This window comes from Podarcis tiliguerta, assembly GCF_965153285.1.
Source record: "Podarcis tiliguerta genome assembly, chromosome: 3".
In the NCBI taxonomy this organism is placed as follows: Eukaryota; Metazoa; Chordata; class Lepidosauria; order Squamata; family Lacertidae; genus Podarcis; species Podarcis tiliguerta.
The window spans coordinates 15,214,718-15,237,506 of NC_139536.1; the positions used below are offsets into that span (position 1 = coordinate 15,214,718).

At 38.9% G+C, this 22,789-nt stretch overlaps 1 protein-coding gene across 5 annotated transcripts in view; it reads left to right on the forward strand.

The window, feature by feature from the left end:
* Positions 1-22,789, forward strand: part of FBXO11 (F-box protein 11) — a 69,199-nt gene that overhangs the window by 22,645 nt on the left and 23,765 nt on the right. For 3 of the 5 annotated variants that reach the window (XM_083432855.1, XM_083432853.1, XM_083432857.1), the window contains exons 2-4: positions 16,493-16,620; positions 16,833-16,914; positions 22,202-22,346. In XM_083432855.1, the coding sequence (XP_083288981.1) occupies positions 16,493-16,620; positions 16,833-16,914; positions 22,202-22,346 (355 nt within the window). The remainder of the gene's footprint in view (positions 1-16,492; positions 16,621-16,832; positions 16,915-22,201; positions 22,347-22,789) is intronic. The other 2 variants (XM_083432856.1, XM_083432854.1) reach the window with 1 other exon arrangement.

The window sequence follows — 22,789 nt, forward strand, 5'->3', positions numbered from 1 at the left end:
AAAGAATTGCTTTGCACAGGTAACTACCATAGAGTTATCTAAATTTTCAAAAGCGGGGGGTCTGTGACTTGGCTTTTGAAAAATAAGGGGTCCTCAGTAATTAGCTAATTGGGAACCACTGCTGTAAACCAAGTTGCCCAGCTTCCAGTTCTTGAGGTCAGACCTGGCCACAGTTTGGTTTGAAAGCTTTAGTGAACAACACAGTAGCAATCTTGATAAGTGAGTCAGACACCTGGAATCATATTACTGCAATTGTATGGGATTTTCAGTGGCTCCAGAGTCAATGTGCTACTGTTGATTTATAAAACGCTACACAATTCAGGAGCTTTTCTCCCAGTATTGTCCTGTCAGGTTGTTAAGGATGTTAAGATCTGAAGGAGAGGTCATTCTGTGTCCTACATTAAGGGCTAGTGCATTATGTGATGACTTGAGAACTGGCTTTCTCAGTGGTGGGCCCTGAATGTGGAGTATCTTCCTCTCAGAGGTTTGGCTGGCATCTACAGTGTTAACATTTGAGGGTAAAACATGGGTAGCTCAGGTGGTTAAAGCATGGTGCTGATAACACCAAGATTGCAGGTATGATTCCCATTTTGGACAGCTGCATATTCCTGCATTGCAGTGGGCATGGACTAGATGATCCTCATGACCCCTTCCAACTTAGATTCTGTGAATTTTATTTTCCTGGTATCCCATTGAGATTGTATGATGTACGATAAACAGTATTTGTTGTTCTGAAGCATTTAAATTAATTAACTGATCTGCTCCTTATGCTTATTATGATGAGGTTTGATCTAGTATTAGATTTACATTATGTTTTAAATTGTTTTGTTTGGTTTTGTTTAGTTTAATGTGTTTAGTGTTATGTAGTGTCTTTATATTGTATTGTATTGGGTTTTTTCTGTTTTTGTTTGGTTTTGTAATGTTTTAATTGTTCAAAAAGCAATAAATATTATTTTTTTAAAAAATAGATTTACATTATGCATTTGTTACCTGATCTGGGGTCAAGAATGACAGAGGCTGGAATAAGAAATTCTTATATTCAACATATGCAAATATATATGTGTGTGTATAGTATACATGCATGCACACAACACACATGCATATAGAAGCATCCTAAGCGATTTTCCATCCAGGCTGGACCAGACCTAGGTGGAATCTACACACACACAAATATATATATATTGAATTTGCCATAGCGCACCATTGCCATCTAGTGTCACATTTGTATTGCACTTTACAACACACTTAAAACGTTTTATTTGCAGCTGTTTAGCAGAGTCCTTAGTTTGCCTTAAATTTATGTGCTTTCAGAACATTCCTTACATTCCACTAAAAAGTGCCTAGGATGGCTTATAAAAACATAAAAATTATTGAAGTGCAATTGTTTTTAAAATTAATTTGCAACTAAAAACTTTGTAGATAATCCAGTGTCTTCTTACTGCATCCTTCTCTTACATGTGCTGTTTTAGTCATGGATTTCCCTGTTACTATGCCTCCTCGCCCCACCTCCATGGTTGGGTGTTTGCGTTGCTATACATGGGACATTGAATGAATCATGTCACCTGACTCCTGTGAAAAAGGTTTGATCTAGTATTAATTCAGTGAGTGTGGTCTGGCTTTGTCCATGGAGGATATTGGAATGTGCTAACAGATCTCTTCAAAGCATGTTTTTGTTCATGCTTCTACTGCTTTACAGGAGGCTCCTGCAGTCTCTCTTAGAATTAAAAGTTAGGACCAAACAAGGTGTGCATTTGTGTGGTGTCAAAACATGTGTTTGATGGTTCAGCTATAAAATAGGTATGCAAAGATTGATTTATAATCCTAAAAGGAGTGTCCACCCCCTATTATTGCTGAACTAGTGAGAGTGTTGTTTTTAATAAACACTTTTGTGTCTGGTTTGGCCCTTAAAGACAAGTTGGTCCACTTAGCATGTACAGTAATGCTAAAGTACCATGGTTTAGTGCTAAATACATGAACTGGAATGATCCTGAGTGAAGCGTTGCACTCATGTGGTCGCCACTGGTTCATTCTCTTTTCTGCATGGCTAGGAAAAGTATTTTACTAGGATGAAGATTCGCTTTTACAGAATCGTGGCTTATGAATGCAGAGACCTTGGTTTTTAAGAGTCTCTGGACAGTTTCAAAACAAGCTACTTAAAACTAGGTTTGTTAAACTAACCAGAGTTTGTTTTAACAAATTTACTAAAGGTTTTTAAATACGTGATCTCTGGTTCATTCATTATAAGCCATTCTGTAAAAACGAAACTTAGGTTTTGAGGAAGTCCCCCTAGATGAGGGGAGGCTCAACTTCATTGGTCTCATTCCAGCTCATGTGTGTACTTTTACACATGATATTTTAATGTTCTGTACAATCACAGTTTGTGGTTTAAATCTTACTCTGATGTTGATTCAGTATGACCTATGTGCTGCTGTGCCATAAAGCCTTTAATTCACCTACCTACAGCTTTTGGACTTGACCATGTACTTTATAGGAATTAGCATACAGGCCAAATTGTATGTGGAATGTAGATGGAGACTTGGCTTTCAGCTATTCTGCTTGAGGACTGGAGAAGGAACACTTGCTGTCTGAGCATAGTTAGGCATTTTTACTGGTGTGGTGCTGGGGAGAGGAGCCTGGTCGGCTAATTAGAGAAATAAGAGCAGAGTGTTAAATATGTTCCCATGTAAAAGTATAATTTTAAATAAAGAACATGGTGGTATTAGTGGAAACTTAATCAGATACACGTCAAGACTAATGCCTGAAATGAGATGAGAGAACCTTGTAGATACACCAAAATAAAATGTATTCAACCCAACCTTCATGTGCAGTACAGTGGTACCGCGGGTTACAGATGCTTCAGGTTACAGATGCTTCAGGTTACAGACTCCGCTAACCCAGAAATAGTACCTTGGGTTAAGAACTTTGCTTCAGGATGAGAACAGAAATTGGTGGCAGCAGTGGGGAGCCCCATTAGCTAAAGTGGTACCTTAGGTTAAGAACAGTTTCATATTAAGAACGGACCTCCAGAATGAATTAAGTTCTTAACCTGAGGTACTACTGTATCAATGTCACTTTGAATCACGGTGTACTACAGCACATAGAAAATAAAGTGTTACTTAGTTTTCCTAGTGCCCCTAACAAAGAGTGTATTTGAAACACATTGGGTTGAATCAATTATATTTTTGCCTCATTTCTGTATTATTGCCTTCCCTCTTTTGGCTGTCTGGCTACAGTTTTATGGTTATAAAGCATTGGTATTTTTATATCAAACTTCTAAACTGAACAATAAAAAGTTAAAGCACAGCTGTGAAATTCTGAATATTGGAACATGTCACTTCTGTTTTATAATACCTAAGGTTTGAATTTATGAACACTAACTTTCCAAATTTGCTAAATTGTAGCATCATTCACATATTATATGCTTTAGAGGCCTAAAGGAATGGAATCCTCCCTCCCACTCAAGCATCTTTTGGGGGGAACGCAGAGGTATGCATACCCCTAAACATTTTGTGAATCTAAGTTTGGCCTCATTGAGGGGCAGTATTTCAATGAGAGCAGGAAAATGAGAGTACCCCTAAACATTTTTTTAGGGAGAGAAAGCACTGTGCGCAGGTAGAAAACACTAGAGACATTTTTTTTTTGGTCTTGGTATTACCTCTGAGGGTGTGCTATAGACCTTTGCCGATGCCTAGGTATCCAAACTGACTAAGAATGACATAGCACCTCTAAGTAATTACTATGCATTAAACTGATAATCCCTTCCTAATATTTACTTGCTAGCTGACTTTAATGAAACTATCCTTGTTCCCACATTGCTTCTTTATAGCCTGCAATGGATCCATCTAGGCTGGTTGTTGTTTGTGCAGTCTGCTACAGCAAACTGTACAGTTGGTATAGTCCAGATTATCTTCTCAATGGAGAAACTTTTTAGTGTAGAAATTGTCTCAGTTGATCTGGAAAGAGAATCATCTGGGGTCAAGTGATATTATTACACAGTACTGTTAAAGCCAACAATGTCTTTGCCTAATCATGCCTATATTGGAGACTATCTGGGAGTTCCATGTAAAGCTTTCTACACTTCCCAAAGGAACCATAACAAAACCCATTGTAAGATAAAGTAACAAGTTAAAGGGGGGGGGGGGACTTAGCATCATTTCTGAAATATGACAAGGGTAGCAAAAGCGTTCCTGATCAAGGATTATACCAGCTTCCTTAATGCCACCCAAGCTAATTGCAAATCCAGTTTAGAAGTGAATGTGCTTGACACTGGTGCAGAAATAACTTGAATTATCATTCTGGTTAATTGACTGATCAAATATTGGTGGGGTACATATGAACCCTGGTCACACATTCAGGTCAGTGTTGTTTCATAATAGCAAACCAATTTGATTAACTTTGTTTACATAATGCTGATGCTTTAAAATGTGTGACATTTTTTGACAATGAAAATGTTGACAGTTTGTCAATACAGTGGGACCTCGGGTTAAGAACTTAATTCATTCTGGAGGTCCGTTCTTCACCTGAAACTGTTCTTAACCTGAGGTACCACTTTAGCTAATGGGACCTCTTGCTGCTTCTGCACAATTTCTGTTCTCATCCTGAAGCAAAGTTCTTAACCCAAGGAACTATTTCTGGGTTAGTGGAGTCTGTAACCTGAAACATCTGTAACCCAAGGTACCACTGTATGCTAGGCATAACTATCAACCATGGTTTAGGGTGGTGGCCAGGAAGCGCATAGTTCAATGACCTGCTTCCTTATCTATCGTTTTTAGGGACTGACCCTTGATTTTGGTTACATATTAAAGCTGAAAAATCGTATTTAAAGTTCTTATATAGGGGTTTTTCATTGGTTTGCCTAGTTAGGATTGCACTGTTATGCTGCTTTTCTAAAATATAAGATGGGGTTTTAAATCTTAATTTCATAATGGAATGTCTTCTCCAAATCATTTAATGTATATTTGTGCTTCTAAGAGATTTGTTCATACACTCAGAATGAAGGCTGGCGTTAGGGGTGGTAGAGTAGGCAGCTGTCTCACATGCTGAAATGAAGGGGACACTGAGCTAAGCTTGGTGTTGCGTGTACCATCTAAAGTGAGCCAGGAGAAAATAAACAAAAATGCAGTAGCATGCCTTTAACTTTTCTTTCTCAGTTTTAACTTCGTCATTTGTTCTAGATAAACATCAGCCAAACACAGCTTGATACTGAGGCAATGAAAGGTCAAGTTTCAAAACTGGATAATATTGTATTTATATTTTCAAGAAGAAAAATACAAATAATTTGTCCAGAACCATGTAGCAAAGCATTCTGTGGTAGCAAAGTAACAAATCTACCTATTGATGCTGATATACCTTCATCACATCCCTGCTCTAGTGTGACTTCCAGTAAATCTGCATAGTTTTTTTGCTCTCCATTGTTTAATAATAGCAGTACACACACACACACACACACACACACACACACACACCGCCACCGCCACTGTGCAAGATTCACCAGCCAAAACTAATGAAACCTAGGAAGGAAAAGGAGTGGATTTTTGTATGGAAGGACGGTGTACTCCGTTCATTTCTGGTACTTTGAACAAATTACTTTGTTCGGAATTCTTTAATTCTAACTGTATTTCTTTTACTCTGGGTGTTGGGTAACGGGGTTCTAGTAAAAACCAAAGTTGACCCCACAAGCCTGAAGTCTGTTCACCCTGAATTAGAGAGGTAGCACTAGGGCCCCTTTTATAAACATTGCTTGGAAAGTCTAGTTGCAGTTGGCCACTATCATTGTTTGGTTTTTCTAACCCGCATAAGCCACAAAACTTGTCAACATTACAAAACTAACCATGGGGGGGAGGCACTCCTCACCTATTTATCTGAGGGCAGCCTTGCTCAGAATCTCAATTTTCTTTCTCTTTGAATGAAGGGGCCGGAAACACAATATGGGGGAGCCAGTGATGCCTAAACCACAAGTGGTCAGCAGCTAAGAACAGTTAATTGCCATTAAGAACATAGGAAGAGCTCTGCTGGAGCAAACCAGAGATCCATGTAGTTCAGTATTCCGTTTTCACAGGCACTAACCAGATGCCTCTGGGAAAACCACAACCTGGGCATGAGTGCAGTAGCATTTTTCTGTTTCTGAATTTCCTGAAGCTGCCAGAAGGAGAGAGTTGGGGAGTAAGTGGGCAACAGATGAGATACTTAAAAAATAATAATTATATTTTATTAAGGTAGTTTTAGATAAAAGAAATAAAGTAATACAGGAAAAAAGAAGGAAAAGTGAGAGGGAGAAAACAACAGCATATAAAAGTGAAAATATGCAAAAAAAGAGAGAGCAATATACAATATTACCATACATTATTGTATAAATTGGTATGGTGTTATTGTCCTAGTGCTTATGTAAATGTTAATAGCCTACTACATTTTGCATAAACTCGTTCCAAGTGTTAACATATTTATCCATACAGAATCTATGTCTGTAAGTAGTCTGTTCCTAAATTGTGATTGATGTCAAATCAGTCCATTGATTGCTCGATATCAATCTCTTGGCCACCATTAGGGCCTGGAAAATCCATTTCCGTTATCCCGTTGATAATTTCCATACTGCAGGTATAAAGTTCAATAAAATCTCCGCTGAAAGATTTAACATTTTCTGCAGAGTCATAGTTACACTGTTGAGCACTTTCTCCCAAAACTGGTTAAGTAAAGAACACTGTACAAACATGTTTCAGAGAGGCATTGTCCTTGCCACATCTCCAACACTGAGCTATCTTAGCTAATCCTTTCTTATTCAACCATAAAGGAGTCCAATAAACTCTAAATATTATTTTCTGTTATATTAGTCTTAATTTTAAATCTAATGACACCTTAGCTATTGAAGCTAATACATTTTCCCACTGTCTGGGTAATATTGAAAGTTCCAATTCTTTATTCCAATCATCTCTTACAGTCTGCATATTGAACTTGTGTATTGTTAATAGATATCTATAAAAAATAATTGCTGGCTTTTTATCTTTGAATGAGTTGTCCAATTGCTCAAATATCTCGGTTATCTCGCAAGCTGAAAGGGCTGATGGCCCAAACACACTTGTTAGGAGATGTTGTAATTGAAGTTACTGCCATTGGGCTGCATCTGATAGATGCTATTTTTGTCTTAAAAAAGCAAAAGTATAAAATTCATCTTCCCCATCTATCAGTTGATCTAATGTCAATACACCTGCTTCTATCTAATTTTTCCATATCATCATCTTTTTTGCAATTCTTAGTATGGGGTTTCCCCACAAAGTAAGTTTAGTATGTGAAAATGGATCAAATTTGTTTCTATTAGCCAATATATTCCATGTTCTTCTAAATGATTTAATTGTTTCCAGAGTCACCTGAGATTTCAAATACTTTGATCCTATTATGGTCTAACCAACCAAAGATGCTATGTGCATATATTCTAGGGTTGCCCACACTGGAAAATTGGGGCCAGCAGTGGGCTTCCAGTATTTAGTACTTGACAGTGGGTAGGAATAGTAATATAATTCCAAATTTGGGATTCTGAAGCTGCCTTCTTTGATTTGTAGCTGCGTTCTCTGCAAGGATATCCCTGGTGTTGCTGAGCCTCAAAGGCATTTCCTAAACAATGAGTTTATCTTTTGAAAATATGATCCAGATATAAAAACTGGAAGTCCTCTCAGGATATAAATGAGTTTCAAGTGATCGTTGTATGTTCTGTGCTTGACTGCATGTGCTGAAGATGAGTATCTGTGATAATCCTTGCAGGATGTAGTTGAAGTAGAAGAGGCTAGAGCAGAGCTTTCCAAACTGTGTGTCGCGACATGATACTGTGTCGGCTGCAGTGTGTAAGTGTGTCGCATGAAAGCTCCCTGTGCTCCTCCTGGGGCTGGGAAGGGGTTAATTTAACCTCTGGTTTGCTAGTAAAACTGAATTACTGTGTCATGAAATGATGCATGTCTAAAAAGTGTGTCACCAACATGAAAAGTTTGGAAAGCTCTGGACTAGAGTTGGGAAGTCACTGCAGCTAGGAGCATGAAACACAGTCAAAGAGACAAAAAGGTTTGCAATGGTGTATGAAACGAGTTTTTCTGCGGCCATTTTTATTTAATATTAAATATATCTATATGATTCATATCAAAGTTCATGATTGGAAGGCTTGCTTAATAAAGAACTTGAGGGGAGAGGTAGCTGAAAATGGAATAGGAGCAGTAGACCTCTGATAGTAGATGATGGTAAACTCATACCTTGCTTGTGAGCTTTTCACATGCTAGGGTAGTTGATACTCATCCCAGATAGTTTGTACTCCTGATGTATAGCAGATAGAGGAAGATAGAAATAGGAAAACTGGATTATGCATGGGATAAAGTTTAAAGAAGTCTTTACTTTATTGTGGTTTCTATTATCTGCTTGTTATTGATATCTCATAAATAATAATCCAATGTGACAGTGGCTGTAATTCTCCTCTTATGGTTTTCTTTCGCTCTTGAATTGATCATAGAATGTTAATTGTTCATTTCTGAACTCAGAAAGCCTAGTTCTAAAACAGGATTCAGTGGAATAAAAACACCTGTACACTAAGCATTTTTTTTGGTACTGGGATAATGCATCAGTTCAGATGACATCCTTAAAGTACCAGATCCAGGTGCTCTTGGAGGAAACTGATTTTTTTAGATCCATTTCAGTTGTGGCTTAGGACTGGTTTTGGCACAGAAACTGCTTTGGCTGCTGTGTATGATTACCTTTGTCAGGAGAGAGAGAGAGAGTGGAGAAATGCATCCCTGTTAATTCTCCTTGACCTCTCAGCAACTTCTGATGCCATTGAGCACAGATTTTGATTCTGGAGCACTGCTTTGCAGCAGTTCTGGTCTTACTCTGTGTTCTTGGCAACAAAAGAGCTGGCTTGGTATCTTACTACTAAAAGCTTTTTCTTCCAATTTTTATTTTTATTTTAAAAAGTAGTAATAAAAAATAAATAAATAAAAATTTCAAAAATTTCAACACCTCTTGCAACGGTTTGACCCCTTTCCATTTTAACAGTACAAATTCTACAAATACTTCTGTATATCCTCAGAAGCATTTCTCCTGCATATTCCCTGTCCGACCTTAATTGCACATGTTAATTTATCATTAACACCTATATCCCACACCTCTTTATACCATTCTTCCATTTTATATTCACCTTGCCCCTTCCACTTCCTAGCTGTAATAATTTGTGCAGTTGTCAATAAATTTGTGAGCAAGTCCTTGCTAGCCTGTGAACCTTCCACCCCATCATAAATTGATAATAATAAGTTTCTTATTTATTTCCATGATACTTATGCCCAGGTAGGGCAGCAATTTTGTGCCTAGAAATAAACCCAAATAAAGTCTTGTAGGACTTAATATCTGAAGAAATATGCATAGCATTAGGGTGTAAATGACCTTAAGGCTGGAGTGTTAGATCTAGACTTCAAAAACAGGCTTTCAAAGGTAAAAGATTATTTTCAACTTTAGCACCTACATACTCATAACTTAAAGACTGTTCATTCATTAACCTACACTTCATTATTATTTATCAGTGCTGAATTTTGTGACTAATTAAACTATAAGGTTAGCAGAGTTAATAATAAGTATATTCGTGGTCTACATATTATTATATAATACAATGCACATTCCACCTCAGACAATAATTAAAATATTTTTTACCTGTACCAGCACTGGAAAACATTTAACACTCATTCTAAATATAAAATATTGTTTGAAATAATATAAAGCCAGTCAGGGAAAGAGGGAGATACAGTTGTGGGGAATCAAAGCACTTCTTGATTCTATAGCATTTATTTCTATTTGCTGAGTGTCCTTTATCATGATTACCATAAATCTGAGTAAAGATTCCATCCTTGATTTCTGTAATGTTGTGCATGCAGAATCTGTTTTTAAATTTCTGTGCTACATATAATTTTTTGTCCTTCTTTGCCTCCATTTTATCACTTTTGAACTTTACAGAATCTTGATGCCTTTAAAAACTGCATGATGGGCAGATACCTTCCCATTAATTTGAGTGGGTATACCACTCATAGGGTTAGTTGGGTCTTTCTACTCTAGCAGACAGGAGTATACTTTTACCTCCTATCAAGTATATTTCTGCGTTGCTTGATACCATATCCTTGAATCTTTCAAAGTCCACTGTGTCTACTGCAAGGCAAGAAACAGAGATCTTATAAGCCTTTAGGAGCATAATAATATTAATAACACTATTACTTTTTAATTGCCTTCTACACATCAAGGAGATGTACAAAATGTAATAAAAACAGTTAAATATATAAGTGGGAATCCTCATGCAAATTAATTGGAAGTCATCTATACCTATCATGCAGCTTTTAAAGGAAAATAGGAAAAAATATTTCATGCATAAAAGAGAAGGGAAGGGTTTTTAAAATTATTTTGAGCTTTGGGGTGTACCTTGGGAGCTGCTGACAATTGGGATGGGTAGTGCTAAATAACCAGTGGTCTAAGTTGCTAAAAGCCAACTTCATATCCAGTTCAGGTGCCACTAACATTTTTGGCCCTATAGGCACATTTTGAACTTAAAGAAACTGTCATGGGCATTCCTTCCTCTTCTCAAAAAAACATAACCAGCCTAGGCAACATTCCCCCCTTCAAAACAAAACAAAACACCACAAAACCTTGTAAGACAACAGTGGCCCCCTATTTCTCCTTCTGCTTATCTGTTAAAAATAACAAGCCATATTCACACTCACAATAGGCTGCTTAGCTTGGCACCCTGGAAAGTAAAGTCGTAGTTCTAGCTGCCTTGTCCTCTTTCTGTCCTATTCTAAGAATGCCTCTGAGAAGGAAGCTTGCCTCCCCAAGGTTTTTAGAAATCAGTTAAAATTAAAATTTAGACAGGAGGCCTAGGGGCCTACTACATTGCTTGCTTCTTCCATTTTGATACACCATATCACATATTGCTATAGGTAACACTTAGTAAATTCTACAACATGGAAACCTTGTTTTCTCCTCTTCAAATATATGTTTCTCTTCTTTTGAAAGAGAACCTCATGTACCGAGTGCTTCCAAAACTTCTGTATTCCAGCAGGCATACTCTTAATTTATTGCAAGGGGTCTTCTAGTTGCTGTCCTTAAGGGAGACAGAGGGAGTGAAACAAGATTGGGAGCAGAATATTATCCTAAACTTCAATTTGAAGATTAGAAACAATCCTCTGCAATTCTGAGTTGCTCTGCTGGGTCTGTCCCTTAAATCTCTTCTACCTGAGATACATTTATGATACCCATATCCTCTGGTTGCATGGATGGAGGTTCCGTAAAACTTCCACCAGGACCTCAGTAACTTTCACCATGCCATCAGCCTGAGCCTAGACCAGGCTACGCTGTAGGTTCATTTTCTTGAGATGACTGTGCAGCTACATAATGGATATGTAAGCACCACCTGCAGATAGCTTGCATGTTTCCAGCTCTCATAGAGAACACGCCACAAAATCCATTGTCATATAACAGGAATAGGGAACCTGCAGTCCTTCAGAGGTTATTGGGCTCCCAACTCCCATCAGTTCCAGCCTGGATGGCCAGTGGGCAGGAATGATGGGAATGTAGTCAAACAATATCTGGAAGGCAACCAGGTTCCTCATCCCCAGTCTTTGGTCAAGTCATACAACCACATCTGTTCAAATGCATCAGACATACTTACAACTTAAGGGTTTGTACAAGCCATTTCTTACACTAAAATACCTACCCAGTGTAAGTGAAGCAGCACGTTATCAAAGACAGACTGGTGCTCAGAAGCAATCTGTTATGGAACAGACCAGAGTGATAGAACATTACTTGATGTTGCCTATATGTTGCAGTGATAGAACATTACTTGATGTTGCCTATAGCTCCTTGGGACGCTGGTGGCGCTGTGGGTTAAAGCCTCAGTGCCTAGGGCTTGCCGATCGAAAGGTCGGCGGTTCGAATCCCCGCGGCGGGGTGCGCTCCCGCTGTTCGGTCCCAGCGCCTGCCAACCTAGCAGTTCGAAAGCACCCCTGGGTGCAAGTAGATAAATAGGGACCGTTTACTAGCAGGAAGGTAAACGGCGTTTCCGTGTGCGGCTCTGGCTCGCCAGAGCAGCGATGTCACACTGGCCACGTGACCCGGAAGTGTCTCCGGGCAGCGCTGGCCCCCGGCCTCTTTGAGTGAGATGGGCGCACAACCCTAGAGTCTGTCAAGACTGGCCCGTACAGGCAGGGGTACCTTTACCTTTACCTTTATAGCTCCTAGCGAAAACCACCCATACGTATCCTCAGTCATCTGCAGCCCATCGTGTACAATGACAATTCCTTCTTATGGGCCTTGCTTACGTAGAAGACATCCCCTCCAATATAAAATAGCAGCAACACTGGGTCATGGTTTAAAGTCACAATCCCAGGAACACAATCTGCAGCACACCCACATGTAACCCACATGTAACACAGAACATGTAAAAGATAGCTAGTCATCTCATGGTAATAAAGACTGATATCCCCCCATCCCTCAGTGCATGCTTATAAGGAGTGCTGATAGCCAGGTAATGATAACTGTTCTAAACACAAAGTATGCACATATATCTATATATCTATATCTCAAAATTTTAATTCTGTTTAAAAGAAAATGAATGATAGTGAACATACATTTTTTTAAAAAAAGATTTAAACCAACATACTTAAACACTCTTAAAACTAAATCCAATACTCTTATCAACAGCACCGTTGAAGGCTTCTAACCTGGCAACTTTGTGCTATCTGCAGGGTTAAAAATCACAAATCTGTTAGGTCATGTGTGCCTATAATATGAAAATACTATTTTTTAAAAACACACATAATCATTAAGGCGCCTGGTTAATCAAAGGGCTTATCAGCACAAAATTATTTGACTCTGGGCGAGGGATATGAAGGCAGAAGGATACGTTTGGCAGACAACTTGGGATTCCCCGTCACCTGGTTACCTCCAGTGTAGCAGAACATTTTCTGTAGGGAACTGTGGAGGTAGTATTAGCTGCTTCTCCTGCCTTTTGGTTTTCTTCTGCAACCCTTTCTCTGCAGCTAATAGGTGAAAGGAGCCAAATGAGAGATTTCAAAGGGAAAATACCAATGAGAGATACATCCTCGCAAATGTATTCCAGCCTCTGCTTTCCATGTTACAGGCAACCCCGCAGGATTGGGAATCCTGTGTTCAGCTGGTCCCCTGGTTCTAGTCTAGACCTAGTGCCTGTCTTCTCCCAAATACTTGCCTCTCTGGTTTACAGCATTTTTTAAATGCGAACTCTGGCTAGCCTGTGTTTCATGTTATGCCTCTGCTGAATCTGGAAAAACTTAACAGAGAAGAATCCTCTCTTGCTCCACCCTTCCCATTCCACCAAAGTATTTTCTGGCTTTGTACAATGGCCAGTTCTGGATGATGTAATGGAAGTTTATTATAGCATACACAGATATGTGAATGCCCTATTTCTCCCCCAGGCTAACTTGTGAGAAAGAACTTTAAAAATAGCAGGGAAAATGGGCAGTTATGAGGGAAAGTGACAGACCTCTTAATAAATATATTGTCTTTCAAAATATGTGAAATACTTCATTTTAAAAATAAACAGTGTTTTAAAATAATATTCTTAATGCCAATTCACAAAGATTCAAAGGTAGTAATTTTAGTGATGATAGCATTGCTACTACATTTAGCTAGTTACTGCTAAAGAAGACCCACTCTTAGGGCTTGATGGTAGAAAAGTATTTCCAAATGTTGCAGATTTCAGGAACATCTTCATGGGTTATCTGGGAGTATGCCAAGCATATTTATCCTCCAGTGCGGTGACAAGCCCACCGAATCCTTGCTTCTCATTTGCCCTGGATTCCTCTGTTGTCTTTGCTAAATAAAATAAATTTGATGAATGCTTGAAAATACATACAATTAAGAAGCTTTTTATAGTTTACTTAAACCTTCTATTTTATGAAGTCCATGAGTTTGAGCTTCAAAGTTCAGAATTAGAAGCTTGGCTCTTTTCAGCCCTGGTTATCTATTTCTCTTAACATGAGTTCAGGATAGCAGAGATATTTTCCCACCTACACACATCCCAGTCCTGGAGTGGAGAGTGCTGGAAATGTTGATTGTGTGCTTTCCTGGACTGTGAGTCTTCTGTTACCTTCTGTACATTAGCATAATGTTCAGGCCCCTTCTCAAAGGACTTAGTCATAATATACTGGAGTTCTTATATGTACTTATGAAATGCATTATATTTACATAAGATATCTAATGCAAAATATGAATGCAGATAACATATGTCTGGAAAATTAAATCACTAGTTGGGCACTGAGATTGGCTGTTGTTCTGCCATGCATTTAGTGACACACGTGCATTTGCTGCTAAGTAAATGTATGTGGGAGATTGAACAAAGGTGAAGAGCTTGATAATTGATAACCTAGATGATTTAATAGGCCATGCAGAACAGGTATAACTACTGAAAAGTAATATATTGTTCAGCCATTTAAGATGCATAAATGACTGTTAAAGCTTCATTAGGTATTAATTTTATTATGATTAGCTTGCTACACAAATAGATTGGTAGTTTTTATGATTTTAAGAAAAGAGTACACATATGAAACTTGTACTCGAAAGAATAGGTACTGAAATTCAATATAGAAAGAGTGTTAGATAAAGCATTTTAGTTAGGAAGCTTGCTAATTTTAAGTCAAATGCTGTGTTGTTGTTTTCAGAGATTTGTACCTATTCTAGAACTATTTATCTTTAGTATAGCAACTAACTGTAGATACCTTTATCTCACCGTCAAGAAAAGTTAATTGTTTCCCTCATTTTCATTCTTTTCTTGGGAGAAGGTATGTCGTGCAAATAGCTAGAAGGCCAATTATCTTTAAATTAATCTTATTTAATTTTACGGCAGAAGCAGTAAATTGTAGTATGTTCCCCACAAATGTTGAAAGACACCAGGGACTTGTAGCACATGTGGATGTGAGCAATAAAGATTTGTGCTCCTGCATGCTTGCCAGCTCAGTAGTGGAGGGGTCAGCAACTTTTTTGGGCCCGTAGAAACACTTGAAATTTGGGGGGGAGGTCTGTGGGCATTGTCCTCTGTTTGCTTCCCCCCGCCTTATCAATCTCTCCCACCCAGCAAAGAGCCCTCACACACACACACATGCTTCACTTTTCTAAGGAGTCGAGGTAAAGTTCTGATCCAGTAGAATTAAAATGGATTATTTGAATTAGCATGACTTTACATGGGGTTCCCAAAAAACCCAATCAATTTAAAACTTACAGTGGCCAACGGCACAGTAAAAAAACCACAACCCTAGATTTCAGTCCTTGCCAGTAATACAAAAATGCTGTCCTGGCACACACATCTTCATGGATTTTCATAATTTCTACATAGAATGACAACAAAACCACTGACAATTCACAGAACACATCATGGACACCAAGATTACCCATAATTTTGTGGTGATAAAAACTAGAAAGGTCCATAAATATCCTTCCTTCATCCATGCTTTTGTTCCATAGCAACTGTGGAATGTACCAGATCGTGATTTTATGGTCAGTTCAGTGGACTTAGGTGTGATTTGTGATTTGATGGTGGTTATAGGGAGGGGATTCTGTGAATAAATGATGCAGTTTCAAGACAATCAACGTTACTCGATCCAACTGTGTGTGTACCTACCTTCTCTTTCACATTCCATTATCCCTCTTCATTTCATTGATCCTGTCCCATCCTAATTTCTCTCTCTTAGCCAATCTGTTTTCCTCCTTCCATATCACCCCCCTTTTCCTTCTACCTTCTTAGTTGCTCTTTCTTTTTAGCTGCTGATCTGAATTCTGAAAAGGACATAGATCTGGACGAAGTGCAGGAGAGTTATCAGTGCTCCAGCTTACTCCTTCAGTATTATGTTCTTTTCAAGGGGGGAACAGTAGCTATCTTCATCACCACCTTCACAGAGAAGGGGAAAATGAGACGGTGGGAGCTTAGAGAATTCACTGACACCAGGGGAAGTCCTCATGGGTGCCATGGCAGCTGCAGGTGCCATGTTGGCAACACATACTGTGTACAGTATATTAGAGTGGCTCTATCTTGTCGCCATTCTTGACTTGTGCTGCACTTGCTGCAAAATATTGCTGTCAGTATTTTAAAGAAACCATGGGGGAAGATTTGTGTTTTTATATTGCACAATTACCTTGAGTTTGATGGAAAAGGCAAGTCTAGTATGTAGTACTTATAAATTCTGGAGATTGTTTTTTTTCCACTAAATGATCTTCATTGTATTTATGAGAAGCATTTCACAGTTAATGTGTAAAGCATACTTACATAACAATTTGGGAAAATTTAAAATGATCCTGACAACAAAATAATATATAGCAATGTAATTATATAGCATATTTCACCAAGATGTATATAAAGTTTTCACTGTGCCTTTTTGGCTTGATGTGACTTGAATGAAATTGTGTGTGTGTCAGTTGCAATCTTGTAACAGTTTTTTCTTTTTTTGTTTCTTGATAGATGATGATGTACCTGCAGATATGGTTGCAGAAGAATCTGGTCCTGGTGCACAAAATAGTCCATACCAACTTCGCAGAAAAACTCTTTTACCTAAAAGAACAGCTTGCCCTACAAAGAGCAGTATGGAGGTATTTAAAAATTAATAATCATGCTTTCCTTTCTGAAGTAATTGCCTAGCACAACAGGCACAATACAGTTCATGGGGAGAAGGCCAGTGGTGGCCGTGGAGGATTCTTTATGTGGGGTTAGCACAAGCGGAAAGGATTTAAGGATTGACCATGTGCAATATGCATTAGAAGATCTTTGTGTAATCTAATTTTACTTTTCTAAAACTTTTCAGGGTGCCTCTACTTCAGCTACAGAGAACTTTGGTCATCGAGCAAAACGTGCTAGAGTATCTGGAAAATCACAGGATTTGTCAGGTAATGTCTTTTTTTGTTTGAGGGAGAGGGCAAAGAAAGTCTCTCAACTTTCTATTTTAATTTTAATTGAACAGTTTTTAACTTAAGAAAGTAACTGGGATGGTAATGGTAATCTGATTTCCTTGTCTACTGTCATTTGACTTTCATAAGTGAATTTTTATGGTCTCAAAAAGATTTTTCTCAGAAATGGTTTCATTGAAGAATACATCATGTTGTTGTGCTACTAGAGGAGGCAGTGGGTGTACGGATGTATGTATAGGCTTGTTTCCATTTCACCTTGCAGAAGAGGAGAGGGGTTTTTAATTGACACCTGGGGCTAGATCGGGGTTTGGCACCAGCTGTAGGCAGGAGAAACCTAACAATGACTTTGAACCAGATAGGAAAATGGTAGTCCCATTTCTACACACCATTAAAAGTGGTGTCTTTGGGTAGCTACTTTTCCTGCCTGCACACTTCTGGGTAGGTGGACCCCGTTCAAGGGGCTGGTGACTTGTAAAACCTTTCACAACCTGTACTGTGTGACTCAGAGATTACCCCTTCCAATACGAGCTGTATTTCTCACAGGGTTGTTATGTGATGTGGGAATAGATAAGGATTGGGAGAACCGTGTATGCCACCTTGAGTGCCTCGGAGAAAAAGGATGACTATAAAAGCAATGAATGAATGAAATATACAAGATTTGTGTTATGACCATTATATCTTGTTCCTTAAAGACAATGACGGTGATTATAATAATAATAATAAATTATTTTATTATTTATACCCCACCCATATGACTGAGCTTTCCAGCTCCTCCATCGCTGCTCAGACATTCTGTCATTATTTTACATGGTGTCCCTCTGCAAGTGTTTCTGGCATGTGTCATTTTACCTATGGTCCTTTGATCAGTTACTGTATTCCACTGCACCTTCACAAATAACTTTGTCCCTGTTTGGATGATCAGAAACATTTTGGATTATGCTAAGAGGCTTGATGATATTTAATTGCTTTAGCTGTCTCTAACAGGGAGTGTAACAGCAAACCTTTAGATCTCAGGCTCACTAGCCTTATTTGATCTGGCAGGGGTCCTAATTTGACCTGCAAGACAGTTTTCCCCAAGCCATGTCCATCTGCCCACAGCTGGCCTTAGTTCTGGAAGTGAAACTACATAGCTTGACTCCGTATGTAACTCAGGGTTAGGAAAGAGGTCTGAGTCCAGGCAGCTGTCACACTAAAATAAATGTGAACTGTGCTGTTTGACACTGCAGGTTGTCAGGGAACCCCTTTGTGAGGAAAATCCATACACATGGAAAACTAGTATGTTGAGGTGAAATGTTTTAGTTCGGCCACTGCCTTGACATACTTACTTTTGACTTGTAGTGAGTGAGTTGATTTATGTAGGAGAGTGACCAAACATGATACTCCCTCTGCAATCTCAGGTGGTAATAATCTTTATTTATTTGAAAGCATTTATAAACAGCTTAATATTTAAAAATCTGTAAGCTGTGTGCAATATTTATTTAAAAAATAAATAAAACACAACCTAAAACCAATAAAACAGCAGCATAAAGGCATATGAAAACAAATAAAACAGGGATTCAGGGGATTCTGGCATATAAAACAGGACCTGGCCTTGCTGGTCAGAGAAAGCCTGGGGAAAGGATAAGTCTTGCAGGACATCTAAAGCAACGTTTGAAGCTCCCTTTGTTCTAGGCACGTTTTGTGACAGGAAATTTCATTAGTGCTAGCAGTTTCTGAGCGCAGTACTGCACCTAAGATTTAAGATTGAAACTGGCACTGAGGGTGTGGGAGGAGAAATTCCTTCCCACTAGAGTTCCAAGAGATCGCTGCAGCATCTGGCAAGCTATTAGGTGCTGCCTCTCAGCTGGCCTTGCAGAAAGGCAGCGTTTCCCTCAGATCGGCTGCCCTTAGGCTAGGAATACAGCTATCTTTTCCCTCCATCCCGTTCCCATCATCATCTCATCCACTGAAAACGGACAGGGAGCAAAGTTCACACTGCCTGGCCTGGCTCTTTCCTCAAGTGAATTGTGAAACACTCCCTCCCATCCCTGTCAGTCCTCCTTGAAACTGCTGGAGGAATGGGCTTGTCTGCTCCTGGAGCAAATTCTGAAAATGTCAGGGACACTCTGCAAAGGAGGGGGGTATCTGGAGAGGAGAGGAGAAGAAGAGGAGGAGAAATCCGGTGACTGCTTGCAGAGAAAGAGAGCATGCAGTGTGATAGCCTGTTTGTTTTTGCGTTTCTCTCTCATCTTCAGTCCAGAAGGGGAGGCTCCAGTAAGGGGCTGGGTAAGGAGAATTTAAACCTTTGGTGGAATTTCACACTTGTGGGATATGGAAGGAGAACTTCCCATCCAGAGTCCATTTGAAAACTGCTGAGCATCTTGGTGGACCACTTAATGATTTTTCTGTTTGTTTAGCAACTGTAATGCACTGTGCTTTACAATGTTAAGAAACTGTAATACAATAAAATGCAGTATATAAGCACAAAAGAAGCAGTTTAGGCATCATTTAGGAAAAAATGGTTGCTTTCAACCCTGATCTGGATCTGCCTGTTACCTGGAATTAAATCCCAACCGAGTTCAATGGGGTTTCTTCCCAAGTAAAACGTGCATGGATTGGGGACCTGAAAACTTTCTTTGTATTCTTTTAAACTCTACAAGTTTTGTTCAGGTTTTAGTTGTCTTGTTTAATGTACTTTTAACGTATGATGTGCTTTTAATTTGAAATATACTAGCCAGTTAGTTATGATGGTTTAAGTAGTGCTTGTTAAAGTGTTACCTACATCAGACTCTCACAGTGATGTTTAAAATCGAAACAAATTTTGGAGTGGGATCATTGAAGGCTTCAGTGGCCTTCAGTGATCCCACTCCAAAATTTGTTTGCGAACTGGACACTCAAGGTGTCTCTGTCATCAGTTGTACAGGCCTGTAATACCTGTTAATTGTGGTGCCAAAAAGATATATTTATATCTTATTTATATTTATAAAGGGGTGTGGGGAGAATCTAGGGCTTGTCTGGAGAGTGGAAGGAAAGGAGGACCTTTTTCTGCTTCCCCACTTCCAGCCACTCTCTGAAGACTGGAGAAGAGACTCTCTTAAGAATATTAGGGGGGTGGGTCTAAGGTGTCATTTAGCTCCTGGCTTTCATATCTCAGTTTCTAACACTGATCTGATGGTTGCTGCTGCAAGTATAGCAGAGGGACACAGTGATAGTCTTTTCCTACACATGTGAATTAGTTAGTGTTCAGCTAAAATAAATGGCATTTGAAAAATTAAGTAGAATTCTACAGTGGAGGTAAATTATTAAAAGTTGTATCTCAATCACACTCCTGTAATAAGTACTTCTATGAATAACCTAATTCTTGCCATATTTGTGATTTTCTTTCCCACCCTCAGAAGTATTTAATATTGTGTATTCCTGACAGCCATGCCAATAACTCCTTAAAAGCATATTGCTAACTAGGATGGTGATGATTAGAATTTGCAATCCTCCTGCAAAGCATATTCTTTTCATTAAATAATAGGAACAATAGGTCCTACTTGTATATGTTTAATTTCTTTTAAACTCAGTTTCCTTGAGTTTACGCGTAAATATATGTAGTTAGAAAAAAGTGACGTTCTTCATAAGGAACAGTTCTTTAGTCTATCCTTCGAGCTGTAGAACCTGTCTACCTTCAGTTGCTATGGAGACAGGAAACATCCCACTGTGAAGGCTAACATGTATTCTTTTTTAAAAAAAGAGGGAGAGATCACAGTTGAGAGACTTCAGGGAGTAGCTAGAGCAGGCTTCCTCAAACTTGGCCATCCAGATGTTTTGAGACTACAATTCCCATCATCCCTGACCACTAGCTAGGGATCATGGGAGTTGTAGGCCAGAAACATCTGGAGGGCCACGTTTGAGGAAACGTAAGCTAGAGTGTAAGGCCAAAATACACAATACTGCCCTTTCACTTCCATTCTCCATCATTGTAGTTTCTGAATCTTTTGCACATACATATTTAAAATTGAATAGGCAAAATAATCAGATTTGACCCATGCTAAATTTTTTACATTCATCTAGGCTCACTAAATATCAGCCTAGACATCACAGCATACCCTCATTGCTTTTTAGCCCAGTCCCTTGACCTGTTTGCAGATGTTGAGAAGGAGTGAACTGAGGGGTAGAAAAACTAACGTGAATTCTAATTTACATCTGTAATTGTACTCAGTACAGCATACATAAAGTTAAATCAGTTTTGTTTTTTTACTGGGGAAATATTAATCCAAAGACAGGAAATGAAGCCATCCTTAAAATAAAGTGTGAACTTCACCCCCAGAGGTACACTCTCCCTTTGCTTCCCAAGACGGACGGATGCCAAACAGGGGCATCCAATGAAGCTGAGTATTGGAGGGTTTAGGACAGACAAAAAACTTTTCCGCACAGCCCATAGTTAAACTGTGGAATTCACTTAACACAGGAAGCATTGATGGCAACTAACTAGGATGGCTTTAAAAGAGGATTCAACATTTGTGGAGGAGAGGGCTATCAGTGGCTCCTAGCCACTGATACCATTTGCTGGAAACTGCAGGAGGGGAGAGTGCTCTTGTGCTCAGGTCCTGCTAGGCAGGTTTCCCATAGCCATATGATTGACCACTGTGAGAACAGGATGCTGGACCACTGACCTGATTCAGCAGACTCTTCTTAAATTTTCATGTTCATCCTGCTTCTTATTTTGCCTCTTGCGGCAGCAGTGTTCCACTGACATAAGTACAGGCAATGATCGGTTTGCATGGGAGTTATATTTCTGATCCCCACATGCGTTGGCTGAGTGCACACAAGCCTGCTCCAACCTGTTCTGCCCCCTTTGCCAGCCACTTCCAGGTTGTTGCAATACGTGATGTAGCAGTCACGTGTCAGACGCGTATCATTCATTGCCTGTATACGTTAGTATAGAGTTCTGCAGTATATCTCCATACAAGTGTAAATCTACTACAGCAGTGATATGTTCTGGCACATCCTTATCCAGTTGCAGTAATGAGAGGATAGAAATGTGCTGTTAAACTTTTATTGATTGATTTACCAAACTGATTAAAGCTTGCAAACCTAACTTTCTTTAGAAAATGAAATGTGTATATTTAAATGGAAAACTTGAATAACATTGATTTTTGTCAAACTTCTGCCTAAGTAAATCTGTTTCAGGTAATTCACTTGATTTTTGAGAGACAGAAAGTCCATGATGTATTTTGGTGGAAATACCCCAGACAGGTTGTGAACATCAGTCATGTTATTCATGTTTTATATTTAATAGCAGCACCTGCAGAACAATATCTTCAAGAGAAGTTGCCCGATGAAGTGGTTCTGAAAATCTTCTCATACTTGTTGGAGCAAGATCTTTGTAGAGCAGCTTGTGTATGTAAGCGCTTCAGTGAGCTGGCTAATGATCCAATTTTGTGGTAAGTGAAAAGGTATTTTTGATTATCCTGAAGTATGTTATATAAGCCATACACAATAGAAAAATTGAATTCATGAATATGTTTTCTAATTATTTTGAACGAAAGCAGGTACTTGAATTACATTTCTGTTGCGCTCACCCGAAGTTGCACTATTATTTTTCTGTAGCTTGTGCCTCCTGTTTGGATTCTGGTTATATAGAGTTCTTCTTGCAATCTGCCATCTTACAAAAAAAAAAAAATGTTTATTTAGAATACTTTACATCTTACATTAAATTCTGAAGAGGCTCTCAAAGCATCTTACAAAAGATGTAATAAAAGTTACAGTTCAAGCCTGGCATCAGGAACAGAAATAGCCTGGTGTCCCTCTGGTGCCAGGATTATAAAGGTGATATTCCCTGCCCCAGTCCTTGGTCAGCCTTGGTCTTGCCCTTCACCCTTTGAAG